Source organism: Delphinus delphis, chromosome 6 (genome assembly GCF_949987515.2).
Source record: "Delphinus delphis chromosome 6, mDelDel1.2, whole genome shotgun sequence".
Lineage (NCBI taxonomy): Eukaryota > Metazoa > Chordata > Mammalia > Artiodactyla > Delphinidae > Delphinus > Delphinus delphis.
Genome location: NC_082688.1, coordinates 30,507,312 through 30,534,780, shown reverse-complemented (window position 1 = coordinate 30,534,780; position 27,469 = coordinate 30,507,312). Strand labels below are relative to the sequence as shown.

General features: G+C 40.8%; 1 protein-coding gene across 1 annotated transcript; it reads left to right on the top strand.

Moving 5' to 3' along the window:
* Positions 1–121: 121 nt before the first annotated feature.
* Positions 122–27,469, top strand: RNF20 (ring finger protein 20). The gene is made up of 20 exons (XM_060014408.1): positions 122–248; positions 1,305–1,459; positions 6,659–6,826; positions 6,933–7,080; positions 7,234–7,416; positions 11,490–11,608; positions 13,842–13,988; positions 14,161–14,238; positions 14,446–14,565; positions 15,906–16,085; positions 17,045–17,180; positions 17,504–17,625; positions 17,746–18,116; positions 19,358–19,475; positions 20,285–20,434; positions 21,989–22,201; positions 22,751–22,876; positions 23,044–23,184; positions 23,932–24,033; positions 24,288–27,469. The coding sequence occupies exons 2-20, from the start codon at positions 1,331–1,333 to the stop codon at positions 24,462–24,464; spliced, it is 2,928 nt and encodes a 975-aa protein (XP_059870391.1). The 5' UTR covers positions 122–248; positions 1,305–1,330; the 3' UTR covers positions 24,465–27,469.

Sequence of the window (27,469 nt, the reverse complement as noted above, 5' to 3'; positions counted from 1 at the left end):
GCTTACTTCTGTGCCGGGGCGCCCTGGAAGTGCGTCACTTCCGCCCGGTTGGGTCTTGTGGTCCACTGCGCCAGGTTGAAGCGACTTCCTCTTTCCTTTCCCTTCTTCCTCTCCCTGGCCCCGCCTCCCGGGAGCCTCGCTTGGTCTTCGCTTGCGGGTAAGGGGTGAGAGGTGGGAGTGCTACGCGGACCTTGGTGAATAACTGCCCAGAGTTCTGCTCCCGGGCAGCGCAAGTTGGAAGAACCCAGGTTAGATCTCTGATAAGGGTGGGAGGGACTCTGCAGGCACCGGGATCTCCACCCTCTCCCGATCCCAGGCCTCCCTCTCCGGGGCCTGCAGTTGGCCCATCCGGAGGCTGGGGTCCTTGGCCCCTCTCGAGTAGGATTGAGGCCCTTGTCCTGCTCCTCTCTCTCCAGGCGAGGTCCCACTCTGGTTGCTGCCACCGATACCCTTCTCCTGGAGCTTGAATTGGAAGCAGAGTAATGTGTGGTCTCGTTGATGGAAGTAGTAAAGTGCTTTAGCATCTATTCCGCCTCCTATGAGCTCCGAAACCTTGGGAGGCAAGTAGGGCAGACAGAATATCTGTTCTCTTGCATTGTGCATATAGAGAACTCACTCTTCCAAGGCAGCATGGCTCCCTAAAAGTTAGAACTGGGATTCACACCCAGGTCTAGCTTCCACAGGGTTGCACAAACTCGTGGGAAGAGCGTTTGGATATAGAGAAGAAACTGCAAATATATAAAGGAGAGCTAGCATTTCTGAGTGCATACTTCATGCTAGGCATTATGCAGAATTCTTTCTGTACTTACTTATTCCTTATAAGGAGCATAGGAAGCTTATATTGTTGTTATTTCTGGTTTAGGAACTTGAGGCTCAGAGATGATAAATGACTTGTCCAGTATTAATAATTTAGTAGACATCTCCCAGGTCTCTTTCAGCTCTCTGATTCTCCCAACACTATAGAATTAACTTCTTTTCTAATCAAACTGAACTTTTCAGATGTTGACATTTCAGGAAATGAGATTCCTGAAATTTTTCTTGGTCTCTTCACCCTTTGCCCATTGGCTTATTTCTTAGCAGCATCCTATTTAGAAATTTGTAGTTCCGTAAATTCAGCTGTGACTCTTACTCCACAATTTTTCTCTTTCCAAGAGAAACTTAAGGATCATGTTGCTGAGTGTGGAATTGATGGATCCAGGTTAAAGGACTGGCCAGAAAAACTGCTAGTTTTTACATCATAGGTGGACCCTCTTTAGTTCTCTTTGCAAAACTTACCTAAGTTTCTGTCTTTTTTTTCTCTCCAGGAAAACAGCTATCATCTTGTGCCAAGATGTCAGGAATTGGAAATAAAAGAGTAGCCGGAGAGCCTGGCACATCTGTGCCTCCGGAGAAGAAGACAGCTGTTGAAGACTCAGGGACCACGGTGGAAACAATTAAGCTCGGGAGTGTCTCTTCAACGGTATGTGGAAACAATGCTGTGAGAGTGTGTTTTTCTTCTGTCCGTGGCAACCTGAAAGTAATAATTTACGGAAGCCTTCTGGAGTAAGGGAAATTGATTTGAAAAGAAGAGGGAAATGAAACAGCCAGAAGTAGATGAAATGATGCATTGCTCATTTCTGAAGAAGAAATATATTGACATTTGATCTTTATTTTTAAAGGTACGTTTATGTTCTCTGAAGATTCTGGTCCCTGATACAGCATGAGGTATTTAGCATTATAGGTATTTAGTGAGAGAGCTATACACTGATTTTTCATTCATTGAAAACTTAGGTGCCAGGTACTAAGAAGCAATGTAGAAAATCACCGAGAGAGTGTCTTCTTATTTTCTTGTCTATAAAATGTAATTATAGTACCTAACTCACTGGGTTTTTGAGAGGATGAAATGAAAGAGTTCCTGCTAAGGAATATTACCTTTAACATGGTAATGTACTATTAATAGTTTTTATTGGGCTAGACATTGTGGCTATAATGGTGAATAAAATAGATATTGTCCTTGCTGTTATGGAGTTGACAGTTTTATTAGACTGTTATACACCAACAGTTTATAGTAATGTTATATGTCCATTAGACATCAGAAGCTCACTATAATAGGTCAGGAGTCTGTATTTTGGAGCTCAGCCATGGTGATATGGTGTAAAAATGCTTCACATTTGTATAGCCTACAAAACCACATCTACTCTTTGAAATTGAGGATCAGAGAGAATAGTAGGAACATTCAGAGTAAATTGTTGATAAGTATTATTTCTGAAGTTGTCTGGGGTTCATCAGCCTCCTGTTGCCAGGAGGTGATTTTTGTCTTGGCACTGTCTCACGTCATGCATCCCAAGGACATTTATTCATTCAATAATAAATATTTGTTGAGAATTTGTTTTTGCCAGACACTGTGCTTTACCCTAAGGACAGCCCCTGGACTTCAGCTTGTAGGTTGGCACTGAGCAGGGAACAGACTGTCATAATAGAGTGGGAAACGTGCTCTTCACAGGGATAACTACATGTGCTAAGGGAAGCACCGAACACACATCCCATTTTGGACTTTATCCAGAAGGCCGTGAGGAGCTACTGGAAGGTTTTAAGCAGGGGAGTAACATACTCTGACTTAGGTTTGGAGAATAGACTGTAGGGGAGCAAGGGTTGTAAGCAGGAGTTCAGTTAGCAAAATTGTTTCCTCATTCCTTCTCCCTCTCCTCCCTCCCACTCTCCCTCTCTAAGGGTGGGGAGCTGGTGCATGAATCCACTGATCCCTGCCCCAGTTGGTTGAAGGTTGCCCTTGAAGGCAACAACTCCTCCTTTGCACTTTGAGGTTGCTGTAGTAAACAAACTGAGATTGTGGAGCAAAAAACTTTGAGACTGCAAGGTATGCTTGAAGTGGGACACTGGTAGGGTGACTGGAGCTGTTCACCGGAGGTGTGCTGAAGTCTGGAAGGCTGACAGATCGTGGCATGGGGCGCAAAAGTGTCTGCTACATGTAGGAGGCTGTTGCCGTAATCTTGAGGGATCACGGTGGCTTGGGCCACTGTGGAGGTGGTGTCGACAATATTTGCTTGTGGACTGGGTGAAGTATATGAGAGGAAGGAGGCACGATGACCCCAGGATTTTGGAAGTATGCAGTTTTCACTAACTGAGCTAGGGAAGGGTATGAGAGGAGCAGATTTCTGGGAGCTGTGGGGGATGAATCATGAGTTTGAAACTGGACATGTAAGTTTGAGGTATTTATTAGGCCTGTGAGTGGATAGGTAGTTGGATGAGGTGATCTGCAGTCTGTGGAGAGATCTGGGCTAAAGCTGTACATTTGATAATCATTATTTTTTTAAATGGTATTTAAATCCATGAGACTATAGGCTCTCCCATAAGGAATGAGCATAGATAAAGAAGTCTGAGAACAGGGCCCTGGAGCACTGCAACCCTTCACGTCAAGGAGATGAGAAGAGACTAATTGAAGAGGGGCCATTGAAGTAGGAGGAGAATAAGAGAGAGTGGGGTCCCGGAAGTCAAAAGAAGAAAGTGTTTCAGGAAGAGGTTGATCAGGTGCTCCTGATGGGTTGAGCAAGGGGAGGACTGAGACTTAGATTTAGCCTTAGAAATTTCACTGGAGACTTGACAAGAACTGTGTTGGTGGAGTGGCGGCAATGGCAGCCTGACTGCAGTGAACTTAAGAGAATATGAGAGGAGGGAAAAGAGGGCAGAGGTGTTGCTTTGGAGGAGTATTGATGTAAAGTAGAACCAAGAAAATGGGGCCTTAGCCAGAGGGAAGTGTGGGGTTGAGGGAAGGTTTTCTTAATTTGTTTTTTAAAGTAGGAGATATTACAGCATTTTTATATATTGATGAAATGATTTGCTAGAGAGGGTAAAGTTGATGATGTAGCAGAAAAAGAAGACAGTTACTGGTGTGATGTCCTTGAATAGAAGAAAGAATGTAATACGATGCACAAGTGGGAGAATGGGCCTTAACTAGGAGAGGGATGGTTTATCGACAAGAAGGAAGGCAAGGGATGTGGGTTCAGATGTAAGCAGGGCAGTAATGAGGGTTGTGGGAGATGGAGGTGGACATGCTCTTCTGATTGCTTCTGTTTTTTTTCAGTGAAATCAGAAGCAAGACTCATCTGAGAGTGAGGATGGGGGAGGAAGTTTTGGAGGTGCGAAGAGACAGGAGAAGGTAGGAAGTAGTCACCTTGAAGAGAGAACGGACTAGAGAGAGGGAGTAGGGCTGCTGGGCAGCACTGAGGACCTACCTGAGTCTGTGAGCATGAGTTTAAAGTGAGACCAGTCAGCATGGTGGTTTATTTTTTCTAGTCACATTTAGCTTCATGGATGTAGGTGGAGAGTTGGATGTTATCAGGATTGGGGTTTTCAGCAGGCAAATATGGAGCAAGGGAGGAGAAGGTTATAAAACAGTGTGACTGGTCATGGAATTTATGTTTGATAAGGAAGTGAGGAAGTGAGAGGAGTGAAAGACATAGGTACAGGATGAAGGTATAGGACCAGTGGATTGTATAATAGATCCTGGAGGAGTTGAAGAATTGTTGGAGTTGATAAACTATAGAGAGTGAGCTGGAAAAACAGGTGGTAACTGTAGAGAATGGGTTGTTTGAAATTGAGTTTATAGAGAACATCCAGGTACAGCTAAGACCACGAATAGGAATAACTGGGAGTTTGGTGACTGAAGGAGGTAAAGGACAAGATCATTGGAGGAGAGGAGGTCAGGATACAGGATCTGAGATACAGGAAAGATCATCTATATGGGAATTGAAATCAGTAAGAAGTACAACATGAGTAGTATTGGAGAGAGTGATGACAAGCCAGGTGCTAAATCTTCAGGAAATGTGGGGAAGTGACCTGGGCATTTATAGGTGAGTGCAGCAAGGCAGGGTGGCAGGTGGTCCAGACCAATGGCATGAGCTGCAAAGCTAGGAGGTTTTAGGGAGCAAAGTGGATAATGGCTTAGTGGCAGTGGAGAGCAAGGAGGACACCCACCTGCCTCCAGGCACAGGGCTTCAAAGCATGTGGGAGAGAAACAGCCATCACTGGAGAAGCCTGCAGGGAAACAGTGTTCTTATCCAGGTTTCAGGTGGAGCAAAGAAGGGGAAGGTGATGCTCAGAAAAGAGGTTAAAGATATAGTTTATTAATAGTATTCATAAACTGGTACAGTTGGGAAGCTGTTGACAGTTTTGGTGTATCGAGACTGTTTAACCAAATGGAAGAGAGGAAAGTAAAAGTGAAACGAGAAATTGGTGCTCTAATAAATGGTTCTTACTTTAAAATATTCATTAATTTCTCAGTAAAGTAAAAATGTAATCATTTCGACATGCTGTTTCTTTGTCTGAAGTTCTCCCTCCCCCCCCATCCCCCCACCAGCTTTTCTTAGAGAGAGGTTAAAGATACTGAGAGGGGTACACAATTACTGATGGAGTGACGTTTTTGCAGAAACAGAAGAGAATGGGATCCTCAGCACAAGTTGAGGTTTTAAGAATATGGGCATAAGTTGGTGAGTTGTGTGGATGGGTTTAGGAGATAGGAAATTGAAGAACTTTCCATCTGATGGTTTCTGTTTTCTCTTTAAAACGGAGGCCAAGTCACCTGCTTAGTGTGATGTGAGAGGAGACAGGGTTTGGTAGTTTGACGTTGCCTCAGTGTAGAATAGGAGCTAGATCACTTGATCCAGAAAGAAACATTTCCGGACAAATGATAAGATCTGCTCAGGTTAGAATTCATTTTATAAAGGCACCAGTCTCCCTGGTTTAATGACCATATCTAGAAGTCTCAGCATACTGGGTATAGGAATGGAATAGTCTAATACGTGGATTAATTCAGATTGGGGTTTGTTCGCAGAGGTAGAATAAAAAGATTAAAGGCAGAGAACTTGAGGAGCCTGATAGGCAGGAGTTTGAAGGAATGTATTATAGGGTATAGTCAAGGTATGGAAGATAGTGGAGACAGAGGAGAAAGGAGAAAGTTCAAAATTTTGGAGATCCAGATGAAGACTGGTATATTGAGATAAGAGCATGAGCTATCTGGAAAGATGGTTTTATTCAGAGAATGGAAAGTTGGAATTTAAGATTTCAGATGTGACACAGTTCCAGATAATGACAAAAGTCTAGGATGTGGCTTTTGAAATGTCTGGCTGAAGCACAGTGAAGGAAGTAATCATTGGAGTTAAGGAATTCAAAATGCTGACAGTGTAGATGCTAGAGGATTGGATGGTTTGTCCACACAGGTACATGTCCACATGTATATTGAAGTCACCAGATGTGTTGACGGGGACTGCGATACAGAAGGACCTGGTTGTCAAAGTCTTGAATAAATGACGGGCAGTGGTTAGGAGATAGCTGATTGATTGGGGAAGAGGGTGATCTAGCTGGATGGTGGAGCCTCACAGTAGCAGTATTTTGTGGATGTACATGTGACTAGAACAGTGAGCTGGGTGAAGTCAAGGTTCTAGTGTATATGTGTGTGTCACTCTTTGCTCCCATCATCACAGACCTTTACCTTTATTTATTTCTTCTGCTTCTACTTCTTATCCCGTTATTTGCTGTAAGATTTTGTTAATAAATATCTTTTTTCATAGGAACTAAGTAATGCACATATTAGCCCCTGTTGAGTTTAACCACTGATTTGTCTAATTTCTTTATGGAGATTAATAAGACTGGTTTCCTGGGGCAGGAGGAGTTAGACATTCGAACACTGCAAGCCAAAAATCGCAAACTGGCAGAAATGCTGGATCAACGGCAAGCCATTGAAGATGAACTCCGTGAGCACATTGAAAAACTGGAACGAAGACAGGCCACCGATGATGCCTCACTATTGATCGTCAACCGGTACTGGAGTCAGGTAGCTAGCTTGTTTTTATCTGAGCATTGTAGTTCTCCTTAGCAGACTCTTTATTTCCAAAGTTGTTTCCTTTTGTATTTTCGTAACTGTACCTTCCCTCCTCCAGTTTGATGAAAACATCCGTATCATCCTTAAACGTTATGATCTGGAGCAGGGTTTGGGAGACCTACTCACAGAAAGAAAAGCCCTTGTTGTTCCTGAGCCGGAACCAGACTCTGATAGCAATCAGGAACGGAAAGATGACCGAGAGAGAGGTGAGTGTTGGTGGCGGATTTGCCACTTCATGCTTTCTGGGTGTTTGAAGTAGAGTTTCGCTTTGAGGCTCTCCATTTGAGGGGAAAAAATAGATTTTGATATTTCCAGTTTTATAATATTAGGGGCTTCTTTTTTCCCCCCTGTGTCCTCAGGGGAAGGGCAAGAGCCAGCTTTCTCTTTCCTTGCTACTTTGGCCAGCAGTTCCAGTGAAGAGATGGAATCTCAGCTGCAGGAGCGCGTGGAGTCCTCCCGCCGAGCTGTGTCGCAGATTGTGACCGTCTATGATAAACTGCAAGAAAAAGTGGAGCTCTTATCACGGAAGCTGAACAGTGGAGGTGAGGCAAAAACCAGGAGACTGGAAGCAGAGGGGGAGAAATAGGAACTCACCTTTGTATGCTAGTTTGTAGTTTTCAGACTTACATATTTATTTATTTATTTATTTTTTATCTTTTTTTTTTAAATTTATTTATTTATTTTTTTTGCGGTACGTGGGCCTCTCACTGTTGTAGCCTCTCCCGTTGCGGAGCACAGGCTCCGGACGCGCAGGCTCAGCGGCCATGGCTCACGGGCCCAGCCGCTCCGCGGCATGTGGGATCCTCCCGGACCAGGGCACGAACCCGTGTCCCCTGCATCGGCAGGCCGACTCTCAACCACTGTGCCACCAGGGAAGCCCCTACATATTTATTTTTAATTAAATTTCTTGGAGTCAGTTTTAATATGTCCTTGTTTTTTGTTTTTCTGTTATCTCTAATATTTTCAAAAAAGTTGACTCAGGCTTTAGAATTGTTAGATTTTAGTGTTTAAAAAGATAAAACAAAATATTATAGGGATGGAAAAGTGTCTATTTGAAATAAAAGTATTATTTTATGTTAACTAATTAGATTTAATGCAAAAACTTATATTTGTTCAGTGTAGTTAAGTATTTGTGTAGTTAGGTTGCATCTTCTTTTTCGAATTTATTTATTTTTGGCCGTGTTGGGTCTTCGTTGCTGCGCGCGGGCTTTCTCTAGTTGCGGCGAGCAGGGGCTACTCTTCATTGCAGTATGTGGACTTCTCATTGCGGTGGCTTCTCTTGTTGCGGAGCACAAGCCCTGGATGCACGGGCTTTAGTAGTTGTGGCACGCAGGCTCAGTAGTTGTGACGCATGGGCTCTAGAGTGCAGGCTCAGTTGTTGTGGTGCACGGGCTTAGTTACTCCGTGGCATGTGGGATCTTCCCGGAACAGGGCTCGAACCCACGTCGCCTGCATTGGCAGGCGGATTCTTAACCACTGCACCACCAGGGAAGTCCAGGTTGCATCTTCTTGTTTTTTTTTTTTTTTTTTGCGGTACGCGGGCCTCTCACTGCTGTGGCCTCTCCCGTGGCGGAGCACAGGCTCCGGACGCGCAGGCTCAGCGGCCATGGCTCACGGGCCCAGCCGCTCCGTGGCATGTGGGATCCTCCCAGGCCAGGGCACGAACCCATGTCCCCTGCATCGGCAGGCGGACTCTCAACCATTGCGCCACCAGGGAAGCCCCAGGTTGCATCTTCTTAAGTGCCCTGATTTCATGCTTTAAATAATAATCCTGGTCTAGTTGTAATATATTAATTTCTCTGATTGTCATTAAGATGTTTAACCTTTCATTTCTGAAAGAAGTATGTCAGATGCAATGGAGGTTGAACCATTGGCTGGGAAAATAAGAATTTTCTTACTCTGTAGTTTTGTTTTTTAAGATACTTGGGCTAAATTATCAATAGAATTAAAAGAAGAGGCATATTAAAGACCTGTGAATATTTTGTGGGCAAAGGTTTCCTTTGCTTTTCCAATAGGGTGTTTGTGTATTTCTGTATTTTATTATTTGGATAACAGATACTTGTTTTAAGATATACAAATCAGAAATCACATAAAGTACACTACACAAGTCCTTCCGTCTTACTTTCCAAAGATAGCCATTGTAAACAATATTATTCGTGTCCTCCCAGGCTTTTGTGTTCATATATTGCATCTACTTGTGTGTTCCCAGCTCAGCTATGTCTCTTGGTGCAGTGCCTTGCCTCACTCTTCTTTGTTTCTCCATTTTCTAGCACTGTTTCTGGTGTCTAGTGGGTGCTTACATAATGGTGAATGAATGGCTATAAATCTTCCCTGTCACCTAATGTAAACCGAGCTGTATGTTACTCCTTTCTCCCTTGGCTCCACTTGAATAGTTAGAAGGTATTATTAAACATTAGTAATATGCCACACGGATATACCATACGCATTATGGTTTATACAGTATGCATGGTGTACCAGATAATATGCTATATGCAGAGGCTATGTCGTTATGAAACTTGATTTTATAAATGAATATCAAGTAAAGGAATTGCTGTATTTAAAAAGGAACTAAAATGAGTAACACATTAAACAGTACTTTAAAATTATTCTTTTTTTTTTTTTTTTTTTTTTTTGTGGTACACGGGCCTCTCACTGTTGTGGCCTCTCCCGTTACGGAGCACAGGCTCCGGACGTGTAGGCTCAGCGGCCATGGCTCATAGGCCCAGCCGCTCCGCGGCATGTGGGATCCTCCCGGACCGGGGCACAAACCCGTGTCCCCTGCATCGGCAGGTGGACTCTCAACCACTGCGCCACCGGGGAAGCCCTAAAATTATTCTTTTTGATGGCATGCATTTTAAGGTAGGATTTAAGTTAAAAAATAAAAACATTCATTACAAGTTACAAACTGCTAAGCTATTATTTATAACATAAAAGGCAATTGCCATTGATAAGCTGAACGTTCTAAGAGATAAAGGTGTATAAAGTATGAATTGTAGCATCAACTGTAACTTTTGGCGGTTCATTTTTTTCCTCATGTTTATTTGGTCCTTGATTCAAAAGAATTACATTTATCAGCTTGTTTATTAATTCACTAAATATTTATTGAGCTCTTACTGTATTCTGGGCCTTATTCTCAATATTTTAAGATATTAAGAGGACTAAAATTCAGCCCCTAGTTCTTAGCTTGGGTTATGAATCAGAATCATTTTGAGAGTTTTTGGAGCATACTCTTTTTTGGCCCTGCCCATGTTTATTCTTATTTAGTAGGTATAGGATGGGTCCTAGGTATCTAATTTTAGAGGTTCCACAAGTGATTCTGATGGGTAATCTTGGTTGAAAACCATAAAAGCCACCACATGACCAACCTGTATTATGTTTCTAAGAGTGGTGCCAATTTTATTTCCTGATAACTGTCTCTAGGGGCAGTATACAACCCGAGAGTATGTGGTTTCATTTACTAACATTTGGATTTCAGCTATAGTATCTGTGACTGATTTTAAACATACTAATTTGGTATGGTAAGTTCTGTAGATTTACTACCTTCTTTGTAAATAATACTGCACACTTTGGTTTTTTTTGTTTGTTTGTTTTAACATCTTTATTGGAGTATAATTGCTTTACAATGGTGTGTTAGTTTCTGCTTTATCACAAAGTGAATCAGTTATACATATACATATGTCCCCATATCTCTTACCTCTTGCGTCTCCCTCCCTCCCTCCCTATCCCACCCCTCTAGGTGGTCACAAAGCACCGAGCTGATCTCCCTGTGCTTGTGGCTGCTTCCCACTAGCTATCTCTTTTACATTTGGTAGTGTATATATGTCCATGCCACTCTCTCACTCTTTCCCAGCTTACCCTTCCCCCTCCCCATATCCTCAAGTCCATTCTCTAGTAGGTCTGTGTCTTTATTCCCGTCTTGCCCCTAGGTTCTTCATGACCATTTTTTTATTTTTCACACTTTGGTTTTTGAGCCTCAGGAGTGCCTCTGGCATAGTATACCAGAATATGATAAGTAATTCTATGCTCTTATCTTTATTCTTCATGATTTTATAGGTGCTCATTTGAACAAGGAAATTACTGCTCCCTGCCCTGCCCTTCCCTTCTTTCCCAACAGAGAGATGCTTCACGTTGGTGTTAGTGACTAATAGGAATTTGTGACAGCCTTAGAAAATGGAATTTTATTGCTATTAAGTCTGACATTGATTAGAGATACTTCTGTCTTGTCTACAATTCTAAAATGCAGGTTTTTTTGGTGATTGTGCCTTATCTGAATAAAGTTATAGGACCTCTCCTTTTCTTTTCTCAAGGCATTTTAATTTTATAGAAAGGGATGGGCGTTAGGTGACCTTGCCTACCACAGGTAGACCTGTGTCTACCTCTACAGAAGCACAAAGTTGACTAATTTCCTTAAGCAAGTGCTTTAACGAAGGACTAAGTCCTCTACGCAAGCCTGGGTTCTTAATGTGTCATGTGAAGATAATAAAAACCAGCCTACTTCTTGAAATTTTCAGGAAAATAAAGTGAGATAGCATGTTAATGCTTTGGTGGGATACACAGTTGTAAAATCTGACACCACAGATGCTAACTAAACTAAAGTACAGTTCTTCTCCCTCAGATAATCTGATAGTGGAGGAAGCAGTGCAGGAGCTGAATTCCTTCCTTGCACAAGAGGACATGAGGCTACAAGAATTGACAGACCTCCTTCAGGAGAAGCATTGCACCATGTCTCAGGAGGTACTTGACCGGAAAGGAGATGGCAGTTTCCAGTGGCCTGTGGCAGACATTGACTCAGAATACTAAGTGCTTCAAACATCATCTTACTCTAGAAAGCCTGTTTTTATACTGAAGAGCATGCAGGGCAGGTTAAAGCAACCAGCTCTGAGAAATCAAAATCCGAGTAAAGGTTAAGGGAAGGAAATAATTGAACGTTTCTCCTTGACTCTGCCTCTGTTTAAGTGGACATTTTGGGATCTTAGTTTTTAGGAAGAATTACCATCATGGAGATTTGCAAAACAACACACCAAACCCCCAAATATTAAATTACTCCAAATATAAAAGACCATGTACAGTGTTACTGAGGAATAGGTTGGTAGAAATTTATCTGAGAATGGAGCAGTAGGAAATACTGCATTTATGATGACCTATGAACTTGAGGAATGTGGCTTTTCAATCCAAACTTGGACACACATAGTGCCACGACCAAACTATGTCAAGATTTGGGTGTTTGTTTATTGTATAAAATGATTGAGACAATGTGGTGATAAGCCTTCTGCTGAAATTTGACCTACCTTAGCTTGGCCACCCAACTCTTACGCTTATTGGTAAGTTAATAGTTAACCGTTTACTTAGTGCCTAGCACTTAAGTACTTTACGAATATTATCTCTCATGGTCAAATAACTCTCATTTTACTGCTAAGGAAACAAATTCAAAGAAACTGATGACTGGTCTGAGGGCACGTAGCCAGAAAGTGATTGAACTGTGATTTGGATGTAGGTCTGTTCAACTTCAAAGCCTATGTTCTTCATTATGTCCTCTTTCCTAAACTCCAGTGCCAAGGTGCATGCTGGGCTGGTTGCCTGGGAATCATTTGGGAAGTTTATTAATACTTCTCATCAACCTTCAAAGGGGTTAGAGTATAGTGGTGCTTATAAAGAAATTGGAGTGTAGTAAAAAAATCAGTATAACTTTCTGTCATGTTTTAAGGCATAAGCTAGGTGCTACCAAGATGAAAAGGTCTTCCTTTACCAGCCCTTTCCCAAATCTCATTTAGCATTACTAAGTTGGAGAGACATATTGCTCTGCTCAGCTGAGCTGATATCCAAGACGGCTCTCACGGCTGGTTGTTTTTTCTTTTTTGTTTTCTCTTGTTTTTTGGGGTTTTTTTGGCCGTGGCACGTGGCTTGTGGGATCTCAGTTCCTTGACCAGGGATTGAACCTGGGCCACGGCAGTGAAAGCACTGAATCCTAACCACTGGGCCACTAGGGAACTCCCAACTCATGGGTGGCTGTTGACGCTGCCTGTCAGCTAAGAGCTCATCTTAGTTGTCCACTGGAGTGTCGCCTCTCCAACATGGAAGTTTCAGGGTAGTTGGACTTCTTACATGGCAGCTGACTTCTTCCAGAGAATGAGTGTTTCAAGAATATCAGGCAGAACCTGCATGGCCTTTCAGACATAGCCTTGAAGTTATGTAGCATCATTTCCACTGGGTCACCAAAGTTGACCCAGATTTAAGAGGAGGGGACAGTGACCTCACCATTTTTTGGGAGAACTGTCAAAGAATTTGGGGGCCATATTTTAAAACCAACACAAAAGATATGTGTAGATTAATGTGGACATGTAACAGTTTTATAATTAAAGTATTAAATAGCATTAGCTATGTACATCTCCTAAATAAGTAGAGAACAACATAGATTTTTGTATCTTTATAGCATCTGATTCTAGATTGCCCTGGGCTCAGCTTGAAAAAGAGAATGGAAGTTTTCCTTCCATTCTCTTTGGATTATCATTTGTTGGAATATGGGAAGGGAAAGTAGAGGGTAAAGATAGCTGTCTTTTCTAAATAAATATTTGAATTTTTATCTCCTAAAATATTTGTCTGGTAAAATCAAGGATGTTATCTTTTGTCTCTTAAAAAACATATTTTCTGATGGGTTTGTGGTCTATATAGGGAAATGGTGCTTCTCAGAGGCAGAAAAATTATTGAATCTTAAGTAGTCTTTTCTTTGTGAGAGTTCTTATAGACTTTTACAGTTTTCGTGATTGTGACTTACCCAAACTGTTAAACTTGTGATTTCAGTTTTATACTCATGTGTTGGGAAGAGGGTGAAATAGCTTTTACTTAAACCTTTTCTTTAATGACACATAAGCATGGGTTAATTTTGTGGGATTTGGGATATAAGGCATTCCTTTTCTAACCTGGTCTTTTTTTTGCTGTATTTTTCTGAACACCTGTGTTTGGGATGTAGTTCGCCAAGTTGCAGAGTAAAGTGGAGACAGCTGAGTCACGAGTATCTGTCCTGGAGTCCATGATTGATGACCTGCAGTGGGATATTGACAAAATTCGAAAGAGGGAACAGCGACTCAATCGACACTTAGTAGAAGTCCTAGAACGGGCAAGTGCTGTTTTATTCATAGTTTGAAGACTATTCATTTTAAGGAGTCTACTCAGAAAGGATGGACTTGGGTAGTAGTACTTGGAGAAAAAATGGACTTCTTTGAAAGTACTTTGGTTATCAGACTAAAATTTTAGGGCCTCTCACTGAAGAATCTTTGTCTTCTCCATAGGTGAATTCAAAAGGTTATAAAGTATACGGTGCAGGGAGCAGTCTCTATGGCGGCACAATCACTATCAATGCCCGGAAGGTAAAATCGCGACTCCCCGAGGGTTTGTTTTTTTGACCTGGTGTCAGGTATTGTGTTAGGTACTTAGGATTGTGTTCACAAGTACACAAGTGACAACGTGGGGTTTTGCTAGAAGAGTGGATCAGTGGAGCTGGAAGCTTAGGAATGGGAATGATTTAGAAATTCCTTTTCTTTACTCTCATTTTGCTATTTCCTGCTTTTCTCCAGTTTGAGGAAATGAACGCAGAACTTGAGGAGAACAAAGAGTTGGCTCAGAACCGTCACTGTGAGCTGGAGAAACTTCGGCAAGACTTTGAGGAGGTCACTACGCAAAATGAAAAGCTGAAGGTAGGAGGCACAACTCTGAGGGGCAGTAAAATGAAACTTTTTGCTGATAACTCACATATGTGTTGTGAACCATCATAATTTATTACGGGAAAGAAAAATGTAAGTTTTGTTGCTATATCCATTTATTTAGTTATATATATACTTAATATTGGTACCCTGCCTTTTCTGAAAAGAATTTAAAGCAACCTACAAAAATACATTGGCTGAATCAAAGGCACTAACTTAAGAATTGTTGAGAAAAAATGAGGAGTAGGGTGAACTAGGGTGAGGATCCAAAGTGGGTTTTAAAAATGGGGCTTGTATACAAGATACATGCAAGAAGCATGTAGCTACAGTACGTAGGCCACTCCCATGTCAGTAACTGCCAAATGTGGGCCACAGAATCTGCCTCTGCAGCTTCTAACTGCCAAAGCAGAGAAAGAAACATGGTCAGTGATCCTGTTGGTTTTCAAACCTGCCCATTAGAATTTTCTCTCCCTGGTTCTTGGGGGGAAGAAAGTAGATTCCGAAAGTCTTCCCACCCCTCTTTCGGTCACAACCACCTATCTTTTATAATTTTATTTGTTTCTAGGTAAATATATGAATAAAGATGTTTGAACTGAAAAAAAAAAAAAAAGAACAAAAACAACCTGAGTTGAATCAGTTGATGTGTTTGGGTAATTAAAGTAAACAGTTACTTAGGAGAAGCATAAGTTTTTTTGTTGTTTTTTTTTTTGCGGTACGCGGGCCTCTCACTGTTGTGGCCTCTCCCGTTGCGGAGCACAGGCTCTGGACGCGCAGGCTCAGAGGCCATGGCTCACGGGCCCAGCCGCTCTGCGGCATGTGGGATCTTCCTGGACCGGGGCATGAACCCGTGTCCTCTGCATTGGCAGGCAGACTCTCAACCACTGCACCACCAGGGAAACCCCATAAGTATTTTTGATACAATAACAAAAATACTTTTCTCTGTGACTGTCAATAAAGAGAACAAGTTAGTGGCTAGGGTCCTCAACTATGTTCTTAAAATAAGTATCCTGACAAATTTCTTAGTGCTCTTCTCTGTCCCTAGATCTGACAGATTTCATAGGGCTTTTCTAGTGTCCTTGGATCTAGGTTGACACATAATGTAAAACATGTATCAATTAAAACAATCCTTGGGTGGAAGAATACAGGTACCAGGTACCACCTCTTGGAGGGTCTAATTTAAGTTAGGATAGATTTTATGTAACTAGAGGAATAGGTAGATAGATTTCATAAAGTTTGTCTCAGTTGCACAAGACGTCAGAGAGTTTAAGATTTTATTTCCAGGCTAGCATCCTAGATTCTGCTTCTGACTTTTCTTTTCTTTGGGCCCTCCTAAGGTGGAATTGCGGAGTGCTGTGGAGGAAGTGGTCAAGGAGACTCCAGAATATCGCTGCATGCAGTCACAGTTCTCTGTCCTGTACAACGAGAGCCTGCAGTTGAAAGCCCACTTGGATGAGGCTCGGACCCTACTTCATGGCACCAGGGGTACCCACCAACGCCAAGTTGAGCTCATTGAGGTAACAGCCTAGCTTTGTCTTCTGTATATAAGCTTCCTCCCTCATAAATTTTATAATTTTACTCTCTTATGCTCAATCTTTTATTCATTCAGAAAACATTTATGGAGTGGCTGTAGGTCTTTACTCTGCTAGATGGTGGGCATCCTGCCATGAGAGATCTTAGAGTCTAGTGGGGAGAACAGTATCCAGTAGGATGCAGTGTGTTGCAATAGAGTATATCTAAAAGGTGCAGTGATAAAGGAGACAGAACATCTGATTTGACTGTGGAGCCGTCCTGATTCCACTTGCCAAAGTGCAGTATGACTCTTAAGGATAAATACAAGTTTACTGGTAGATAAAAATAGGAGAAGGGCATTCCCAGCAGTGAGAACAGCAGATGTAAAAAAAATAGTTTAGTATGGCTGGAGTCTTATGTGCATTGGGGAGAATAGTGTATAGAAGCTGTATCACTGCTTACAAGCCATTATATCATATAATGGCATATGTAAATAATTTTTTTAAGGCAGAAACTTTCATTCATGTGTTCACTTCTGTATTTTCCATTGCCTTTAAGGTTATGTTTATAGTAGTTTGTCTTTTACTGTGTGTCTGCCAAAGAGCTGAGTATATCTTACTTTACTGTTTATATACTGTTTTCTTCTTTAGTTCTCCAACCAGATTGTAATATTCTCAGTTAGGAGCCATTTCCTATATTTCTTGAGTCTCCTGCTAGTTCTCAGATGAGTGTTTTGTAGCTGTCTGGTGCTCATTAAGTATTGATTGAATTGGAACTTTTCAGAGTAATCCCTCTTTTCTTGATGTTTTCTCTTTTTCTTCTTAGATCCTTATAGATCAAAGATCTATATATGTAGATAAGGATCTTGATCCTTATAGATCAAATTTAGGAAACAGTAATAGAATATGATGACATGTCCACATTTTGATAAGAATTTTTGATTGGTTCCTTTTTCTGTGTGTAGCGAGATGAGGTTAGTCTTCATAAGAAGCTGAGGACCGAAGTGATCCAGCTAGAAGATACACTGGCCCAGGTCCGCAAGGAGTATGAAATGCTGAGGATAGAATTTGAGCAGACCCTTGCTGCCAATGAACAAGCAGGTACAGTTACTCTGGCTCCACCCTGTAGTTCGTCTGCTGCACATGCATTCCTTGAAAGACACAGCGTGGTCACCAGGGTTTGTTACGGAGCTCAGAAGTCCTAACGAACCTTAAATCAAATCCTGTCATTCATTTTGGTTTACAGCCTGGGTGCTTGTTTTTTAACTCAGATTGGCCAGTTTTGTTTTCATCTTCTGAGAAGGAATCTTCCTTTTGTCAATTCTCCCTGTTTCTCAGAGTTCCCTCATGTGTTCTACTCTTTCTCTCCTTGTGCCTTTGCCCTTGTCACACTTCTTCCTGACATTGCTGTTGCTGTATTTAAGGCCCCATAAACCGGGAGATGCGCCACCTCATCAGTAGCCTCCAGAATCACAACCACCAGCTGAAGGGGGAGGTCCTGAGGTATAAGCGGAAACTGAGAGAAGCCCAGTCTGACCTGAACAAGGTAACCAGGAGCAGGAGAAAAGTATTATTTTCTGTTAAGTTTGCAAAGCTGTCTTGGGGTGAGGAGAGTGGTGTGGTCACCGTAAGTGTGGGTGCTGCTTTCCTTTCTCTGCCCTCCCAGACACGGCTGCGCAGTGGGAGTGCCCTCCTGCAGTCTCAGTCCAGTACTGAGGACCCTAAGGACGAGCCTGCAGAGCTAAAACAAGATCCTGAGGACTTGTCTGCCCAGTCCACCGCATCGAAGGCATCTCAGGAAGAAGTCAACGAAATTAAGTCCAAACGCGATGAGGAAGAGCGAGAACGAGAAAGGAGGGAAAAAGAGAGGGAGCGAGAAAGAGAGCGGGAGAAAGAAAAGGAGAGAGAACGAGAGAAACAGAAACTAAAAGAGTCAGAAAAAGAGAGAGATTCTGCTAAGGATAAAGAGAAAGGGAAACATGATGATGGAAGGAAGAAGGAAGCAGAAATTATCAAACAATTGAAGATCGAACTCAAGTAAGAGCAATGTTTAGAGTAACTGTTTCTGACTCAAAAGCTAAGGTTAGGACATCGTGCATGAAATGTTTGAATGATGGCATCGCTTATTCAATAATTGTAATGTATCAGGTGTAACTAAATGTACAATTAATGTGGTCTCAGTTCTTGATCAAGTGTACGACTTCAGTGGCCTGTGTGGCTATTGTATACTCTGGTTCAGTGATCAGGTCTCAGTAAACCCTATTGTTGTAGCCTTATTCTTCATGAATCCAAATTAAGGAAAAGGATGTCATGATTGAGGTAACACTCATGAGAATTATTGGAAGTAAATACTGCTGTTTACTAGATTTGGGCAAATTGTTGGCATTAATTATAATTTAAATTATAGTAGGTAGAATATGTATCGCTATAAATTGAACAGTATTGATCTCTTTGCCTGACAGTTAAGTAGTCTGTGTGTATATCAGATCGTTTTAAGAGATTTCTAGGAGGTTTACTCCTACAGGCATTGAAATGGTAAGACAGACCTTTAAGTCAAGAAACACTGCTGTAATCTCACATATCGCTGCTTCTCATCCTGCTCAGCCGTACCTTTTCTGATAGAACCGGTTCCTTCTTGCTCCCCGTTTGTCATGGTTGAGCCTTTATTGGTGTTTGGATTTAAGGGACTACTGAGCTCAAAACATTTGAACTTCTTTGGTATATAAAAGGATAATTAAGAGGTTTGAAAATTTAGTAAGATAAAGTTTTAGCGTTTAGCCGATGGTTAATCACTCAATTGTCAAATCTAGGAATAGCAGTATATTTTAAACTTTGAATTTTCTCCCTTTTTTTCTCTCTTCCTCTTGCTCTCTTTAAGGCAATTTTTTTTCCTCCAAGTGCGGTATCAGAATTATTTGGGTGACTTACTTAAAGCACATTCCTGGACTCCATCCCAGACCTACAGAGTCTCAGTTTCTACGAGTGGCGCCCCAGAACTTTGCCTATTTAACAAGTGCCATAAGTGTTTATTTTATAACTATGTTGGAGGACTTGGTCTGACGGGAGAAATGAGTCTTTTTTGCAAACTTACTTTTCTATACTTTCTGAGTGTATCCAGAAATCTCTTGATAGTCTGTGCAAAAGTTTTGTCTTTTAGATGTGTTATATAAAGTGTAAAATAGAACTGTTGTAAAATATTTTGCATAATTCAAAATTCCCTTGCTCTGATGCCCTTTGTTTTCTCATTACACCATTCCCCTCTACCACCCTCATCATAGGAAGGCACAGGAGAGCCAAAAGGAGATGAAACTATTGCTAGATATGTACCGCTCTGCCCCAAAGGAACAGAGAGACAAGGTTCAGCTAATGGCAGCTGAGAAGAAGTCTAAGGGAGAGGTAATCTAATCTGCCATTACCTGTCATTCTGGTCAAAATCTTCCATTTGTGGGATTCTCCTTCATACTTCTGAAGGCTGTAGTTTCTTTAAAGTTAGCATTTAAGACTTAGCAACATTTTCTTCCCTTTCAAAGACCATCTAAAATAGAGAGTTCCAGATTTTCCACTAGGTGGTAAGGTATATCAGAATTACGGGGAATAGGAGTAACCTTTTCAAACTTCTTGTTCCCCTTTGTGCCATATAAATTGTCATACTGATTTGCTTTTTCTGGTTACTTTTGGGAAGAATGCCTTATTCTTTTAAAATTGGGAGCCTAGGAAAAAAAAGAGTGAGAGCTATTCTAAAGAAAAGTACATTTGCACTCCTCAAAAATGCCGCTTGCAGGGCTTCCCTGGTGGCGCAGTGGTTGAGAGTCTGCCTGCCGATGTAGGGGACACGGGTTCGTGCCCCGGTCCAGGAAGATCCCACATGCCGTGGAGCGGCTGGGCCCGTGAGCCATGGCCACTGAGCCTGCGCGTCCGGAGCCTGTGCTCCGCAAAGGGAGAGGCCACAGCAGTGAGAGGCCCGCGTTCCGGAAAAAAAAAAAAAAAAAAAAATGCCACTTGCAGAAGCGTGTGATGTTGGAATGGAGTGATGTTAAAGCAGGGTTGTGATGTGGTGCACTAGTGTATCATTTGTCTCCTTCCATAATCCTATAAAGGTTCTTTTGGTGTTATGGGCCCTCCATCTGTGCACAGTATTAATTGATTTTTGAAATTGTATTATAGCTTTTTTGTTTTTCTTTTGTGTGATTTCTTTCCTCCTATAGTTGGAAGATTTAAGGCAAAGACTCAAAGATCTGGAGGATAAGGAGAAAAAAGAGAACAAGAAAATGGCTGATGAAGATGCCCTGAGGAAGATCCGGGCAGTAGAGGAGCAGATAGAATACCTGCAGAAGAAGCTGGCCATGGCCAAGCAGGTGGGCATACTTTCTTTATTTAATGAGCTTTTTAAGTAAATTTTACTTGATAAGTAAGTTATTGACAGTGAAATTTGCCCTGTCATTCCAGTCTTTTTTTTTGGTTAATATTTTTTTCTCCTGTATGTTTGTTTTTACATTGAAGTCTCTCATCCTTCAGTTACTTTGTTTTGTGTATTTGTGAGGAAGGAAACTTACTTCTATTTTCAGATGGATAGCCAGTTATTCAAAAACTGTTTCTTGAGGGATGTATCGTTTCTCTGCTGATCTGCAATCAGGGGATGTAATGAATATAAAATTTTATAAAAAGATATAAAATTTTATACACATTATGATTATAAATACATGAAACCAAGAAAAACATGTTCCGCAAATAGGTTACAAATAAATAACCAATATGTCAACTGTAGTGGTTTCTGGATCATAGAACTATAGAGACTTGTCCCCTTCTCATAAGGAACTTATATTTCTTTATTTTTAAGTCCCAATGGATTTTATTAACTTTCGATAATAAAGATACCAAAAATGGTTGGAAAAACCATATAGGTACATAAATAAACCATAGTACACATGGGTATTTAATATGTGCAAAAGATATAGTTTTAAATCAGCAAGTAAAAGGAAGACGATTAAATGTGGTGGGCAAAAACAAAATAATTTTGGAAAAAAGTTGGAGATATATTTGAACACTCTACACTAAGATAATTTCCAAATGGAACATATATATAATGTTAAAGAAATCCATAAAAGAACCAGAAGAAAACAGATAAATTTCTTTTTAAATTTGAAGTGGAGAAGACCTTTCTAACTATTAGTAAAAGTCTAAAAAATATGAAAGATAAGATTGATAATTTTGACTTATACAAAAGACCACACAAAACCTCTTCTACATGGCAGCAAAGCCAAAGAGTAAATGAGAAACCTGGAAAAAATATTTCTAACTCTTATCATGAAAGGGCTTATCTTTCTAATATATATTAAAAAATCCCCAAAAAATGATAGGGAAGAAAACTCAAAAGCCCAATAGAAGAACAGACAAAAGATATTAATAATTCATAGAAAAACAAATGGCTCTTAAACGTATGAAAAGATGCTCTGTAATTTATAATAAGACAAATGTAAATTAAAACTATTTTTACGTTCAGTTTTTCACCTATCAGATTGTTATGAAACAGATGTTTTCAGAGTTGAAAAGTCTGTAGATTCAAGTCAGTATTATAATTGTGGAAAAGTATGAGAAAACGTGAGGTTTTATGATAGAAATTTTCTTAACCAACTCCTACTTGATCAGTTTGCTAGATTATGGTGTGTATAATTTTAGTCTGCTTCAGCTGACCTCAAATACGGCCCAGTTAATGAGCATCAGACCAACAATCAATGCCAATGGCTTCAGATTCCTAGGGCTAACCTAGTGACAAAACTAAGCTTCTTAAAACTGTCTTCTCTGTCACTAGGTTATTTCCATAACAACAGTAGGAAAGTTTAGTTTCCTGTGTGCATTTCTTTGGAGTTAGAAGATTCCATTAAAATGAAGGTTCTTCTTTCTTATTTTAGGAGGAAGAAGCTCTCCTCTCTGAGATGGACGTCACAGGCCAGGCCTTTGAAGACATGCAGGAGCAAAATATCCGTTTGATGCAGCAGCTGAGGGAGAAGGATGATGCAAATTTCAAGCTCATGTCAGAACGTATCAAGTCCAATCAGATCCATAAGCTGCTGAAAGAAGAGAAGGAGGAGCTGGCAGACCAGGTTTTGACTCTGAAGACTCAGGTAACTAGAATGAAAAAAGCTTTCCAGAATCCTGTTGAAATAGGGTGCTTTCTACACGAAGATACAAGTAAAGAAAATGATTATTGTGGCATTTTTTGTAATAGGAAAAACTCCCCAAAACTAAGGTACATGATTTGGGTACTGGTAAATAAATTATACATCCCTACAGAGGAGTACAGTGCAGCTGTTTAAACAAAAGTGGATCTGCTAATAAGGAAAAATGTTTAAATATATCATTAAGGGATTCATCTATTTATCCCTTTTGTGTTAAAAATGTGTATGTCTTTGTGTGCACGTGCTGTGTATCTTAAAAATTTCTGTAAGGCTGCATGAGAAGCTGTAAGAGTGGTTACCTGATTACATCTGAACGTTGGGATGAGAGAATTACCATAGTCTTGCATGTAATTTGAAAGGTTCATGGATAAAATCAGTAATAGTTCGAGTTTTCTAACAGATTCTCTTTTGTGGGCCTGTGGATTAACAGAGCCTAGTCAATTTTTTGTGTTTTTCCTTCCTGTTTGTGTTAAAATGTGATTTTCTTTTTCTAAGGTTGATGCCCAGTTACAGGTAGTGAGGAAACTGGAAGAGAAGGAGCATCTGTTACAAAGCAACATTGGCACAGGGGAGAAGGAGCTGGGTCTTAGGACCCAAGCCTTAGAGATGAATAAACGCAAGGTATGATCGATTACTCTGTGGTCTAAAGTGACAGTTAGTCTTCAGAGGAACAGATAAGTTTAACACTGATAAAATTACAGGTTCACTTTATTCCTTGGGCTTGGTAACATTTTGTCTCACTGGAAATAAGTGGTGATAAGTTAGTGTTGTTCATACATCCCTCATAGGCAATGGAGGCAGCCCAGCTTGCAGATGACCTCAAAGCACAGTTGGAGTTGGCTCAGAAGCAGCTACATGATTTTCAGGATGAGATTGTGGAGAACAGTGTCACCAAAGAAAAAGATATGTTCAATTTCAAACGGGCCCAGGTCAGTTGTTTTTTCTTCACTTTTTGCCTTTTAGGTATATTCTGAGCTCTAAGATGACCTATGTTACAAAAGAGTCATTGGTCTATCGTATCAATATGTCATTTCCTATTTAACTGTAAGTTCCTTGAGTGAAGAGATGGAGTCTGTTTTCTTCACTGAAAGCTATCCCCGAAGCCTATCATGGCGCCTGCCACCTAATGGGCATGAAATAAATACTTATTTATTTAAATGAATGAGTTAGTGAAATCGTAAAGAAGTAGCAGCAAAAAAAAACACTAGAGAATTTTAAAGTTCTTCTTTAAATTCTTCTACAATTTTTTCTATTTTTTGCATGCCAGCTGTTTCTCATGCTGCCTTTCTATAGTTGTCTATAAGTCTGTAAATTCTGATCCAATCTATCTTCAGCCTAAAAACTAATTGCCTTAAAATAAGGTGGCCTATCAAGTTTTCATCTTTTTTTCTTTTTTTAAAATTTAATCCCTCTAAACTTAGACTGGAGTTTCGCAGAACTGAACTGACAGTAGTTAGATGCAACTGAAGTTTGGTGATATGATTGTGGTTGCCTGTTCCGAAAAAAAAGAAAATAGCTTGTCATTTGCAATTCTCTACATTCCTAAAATATAGTTAGGCATGAAAGGACAGAAAGTCCTTTCTTTCTGCAACAGAAAGTTCAGGTTGGAGCAATTAATTTTTCTCAAAAATGACAGATCTGGGGGAGTGTGTAATGGGTATGCTATCCCACCACAGGAGGACATCTCTAGACTTCGAAGGAAGCTGGAGACCACAAAGAAACCAGACAATGTACCCAAATGTGATGAGATTCTGATGGAGGAGATTAAGGATTACAAGGTTAGAAAAACTGCCTCAGTGATTTGTGTGTGTTTTTTTGTTTTGGCCTACAGTGGCCTACTAACAGATTAGGATAATAAATACTGAACTCCTTTACTTGAAGGTAACAGAGAATGCTTTATCATGTGTGTGTGGTGGGGGCGTGCGGTGCTATTACTGTCTTAGTGCTTAGTGGATTTTTTGCTTATATATCAGAGCCATTTGGGTCCTAAACCTTTATGGTTGCTCTGACTCTGATTTCTTTTTTTTTCTAGGCACGCCTGACCTGTCCGTGTTGCAACATGCGTAAAAAGGATGCTGTACTTACCAAGTGTTTTCATGTTTTCTGCTTTGAGTGTGTGAAGACCCGCTATGACACCCGCCAGCGCAAATGTCCCAAGTGTAATGCTGCTTTTGGTGCCAATGATTTCCATCGCATCTACATTGGTTGATCCAAGCCAAGAGAAGAAGAGGGGCAGGCTGGACGGGCACTTAGTCATTAACCATCAAACCTCTACCTCTTCTCTCCTTGACTGTCACCCACAGGGCAGTTTGTCCGTCAACTCCCTTTCCTTCACAGACTTTACGTGCGGGTTCTCCTCACTAATACCTAGGTGACTTCGGGAGGAAAGGACTGGTAATGCAAGTCTTGGGTTTTAGAATGAATTAGAAACAACTTTTATTTGTCTTCCCTACCAGCTTTGTGTATTTCCTGCCTTTAGACTTTTCAACATCTTCAGGCTTTTACTGTATAATCTTGGATTGTCCATTCCTCCTGAAGAAGTCAAATTGGTATTTTTGACACAGAGAAAGAAACAAGAGTAGAGACACATGGCTACTTGCAGTGGGCGGTGATCTTTTAGAAATAAGCTGTCTGCAGGCATAAACAGTACTTGATTTGGGCAGTAAACTTTTTGTAAACTTGGATTATAAAATGGTATCATCATGCTACTTATTCCTGGATAGTTTGAAGCCTTAATGAAATTTATGTCCAGGATGATTCAATCCATTTCCTGTTCACTAGCCAAGTAATTTGTTAAGGTCAGCTGGCCTCCTTGTTACAGTTACTTAAGTTTTGAATGTTCTACTCATTGATGCCTTTAAATTTCTCGAGGCCAGAATAATTTCAAATACTATAGCCCCTTTTATCTTATAATGAAATCAAGATTGGAGAGGATGGGGCACAGGGCTGCGATGGTGAAGAGACCTTCTGGGTACCCTGGGGTCTCGATACAGGGAGGCCTTGGTGAACTATGAATTACTCTCATATGCCTCTCCACAGGGGTTGTCGTCACTCCTGTTTTCCAGAAGATTCTCTGTAATGTTTCTGTAGGACTTTATACTCCACAAGCTTCAATTAAAGCAGGATTCAGTTTGCTTTTGTGTTCATGTTTTCCTTTGAAATTTTTCTATTTGTCAGTATTAGTTGATTTTATACCTGCTGTTTTAGAATTGAATTCTCTTGAACAGAAATAATCAACTTAGATTAAGGGGCTAGCTCTGTTTAAAGTATTTATTTCTCTGATTAATTGAAGCACTTTTCTCCCAGTTGTTTTATTGAATCTGTTCTGCGGAGTGATTATGCCTAAAATATAATGGTTTATTTGACTATTTATTTCTCTCTCATAGTTCGCTATGGGGGTAAGAGATTGTGATTTGTTTTCCAGAGGGTATCAGACTGCCTGGCACTTCAGTTTTAGAGTTCTTGAGGTATAAGATTTATAGTAACCAGAAAACCAGAGGTTTTCTATATCTCTGGTAAGGGGTTGTGTAAAATGGATTCCTTCCTGATTACTACCTGTCCTAGAAGAATGGGTAAGGACAAATTGCATGTCCTTTTGTGGTCACTACCTGTAATTGGAAGGACTTGTGATGGGTTCTACAGAGTCATGTGGAATGGGTTAATAAATGAGTCTAACTGAGAAACCTTACAGTGTCATCAAAGAGGTCACGGGCCTCTCGATCCCCTCACCCCCCTACCCAACACACACACACAGCCATAAGGGGGTCTGGCCCTGCTTCAGGGTACACGGTGCCTTTGCATTCATTAATAGGGCACTTTCCCCTTGCTGTTCTCGTCTTATAAGGAAACTTGTGAGGGCAAACAGACTATTTGGGCAGCTAGTGGTTTGGGTTTGGATATTAATTGTTTATGACACTTGGCTAGGAAAGCCAGCTGCCCAGCATCAGGGGACCCTGGAGCCTGTGGAATGTTGTGGAAGGAACCAGGAGTCCAATGGGAAGCTGGATTTAGGGGAAGTTCCTCTAGCTGGAGAGAGCAGGGAGCCCCTAGTCCCAACTAGCTTCAGGTCCAGGCAATACAGGAGGAGCTCTTAAAGTCATTTTTAGATAACGACCAAAAACGGTGGTGACTTGGTGCACTCCGGCTTCTCATTAGAGAAGAGGTCAATGAATGGGCTTCAGGAATACCCACAAATGGTATATGAAATTTTGTTTGTGTGTGTGTACATTAGTCATAGCTTTTTTCAGATCCTTAAAGAATCAAAATTTCTTAAAGGAATTTTGAAACTTAACAAATACCAAAAAAGTTAAGAATCACTGCCCTAGATCCATAAGAGATTTTTTTGAGGATTTCTTTAAAGTAATGCCTATAAATGCCAGTTTCAAAGATTATTGTAGAAGTACTAGAGTCTCTCTCTCTCTTTTTTTTTTTTTAACATTTCAGGTCTTGTAGAGATGGTCTCTTATTCTTTTTTCTTTAGTTGTTACCTTGGAAATTATCTTGGCCATTTGGACCACAATCAGGGTTGATGTGCTCTAAGGCATATATCTTAACTGCATGGCTCGGCTCTTACCTTCTTACCTACTCTAGGGATCTTTTTCAAAGGTCTTTGGCTGTTTCTGCTAGCGATTGCATTCCCATATGAATTTACAGTGGGATTTCTTGGTTTGTTCTTTTTTTTTTAAAAAAATTATTTATTTATTTATTTGGCTGTGTCGGGTCTTAGTTGTGGCATGAGGGTTCTTGGTTGCGGCATACATGTGGGATCTAGTTCCCTGACCAGGAATCAAACCCGGGTCCCCTGCATTGGGAGCATGGAGTCTTATCCACTGCACCACCAGGGAAGTCCCTAGGACTACGTTTTATTCCCTTGTTTAATGAGAGTTCCCATAGCGTTTTGTTCTAGCGTAGAATTGAACCAAAAGGATCTTAGATTTCTCCTTGCTCACCCAACCCGTTTATGCATTTGTGGAGTGCTTATTGTGATTCCAGGCACTATGCTAAACCTATTTCTCATGAAGTCAGACTTGGGTGAGTATGGCCCAGCTGCTTAGCAAGTTACTTCAGCTCTCTCTGTTTCAGATTCTTCATCTATAAAATAATAAATACTTTGTAGGATTGTTTTGAGGATGAATTGAGACAATATAAACAAAACATTTAGCCCAGTGCTTACACCTAGTAAATGCTCAAGACAGCATTTTGCAAATAAAGAGA

What these genes read in the sequence shown, in the direction of transcription:
- RNF20 (XM_060014408.1), top strand. Translation starts at nt 1,331, where the DNA reads ATGTCAGGAATTGGAAATAAAAGAGTAGCCGGAGAGCCTGGCACATCT. An exon ending in ACGGAAGCTGAACAGTGGAG is followed by an intron (nt 7,417 to 11,489) that starts GTGAGGCAAAAA and finishes CTTCTCCCTCAG; the next exon opens with ATAATCTGATAGTGGAGGAA. An exon ending in TGCTGCCAATGAACAAGCAG is followed by an intron (nt 17,181 to 17,503) that starts GTACAGTTACTC and finishes GCTGTATTTAAG; the next exon opens with GCCCCATAAACCGGGAGATG.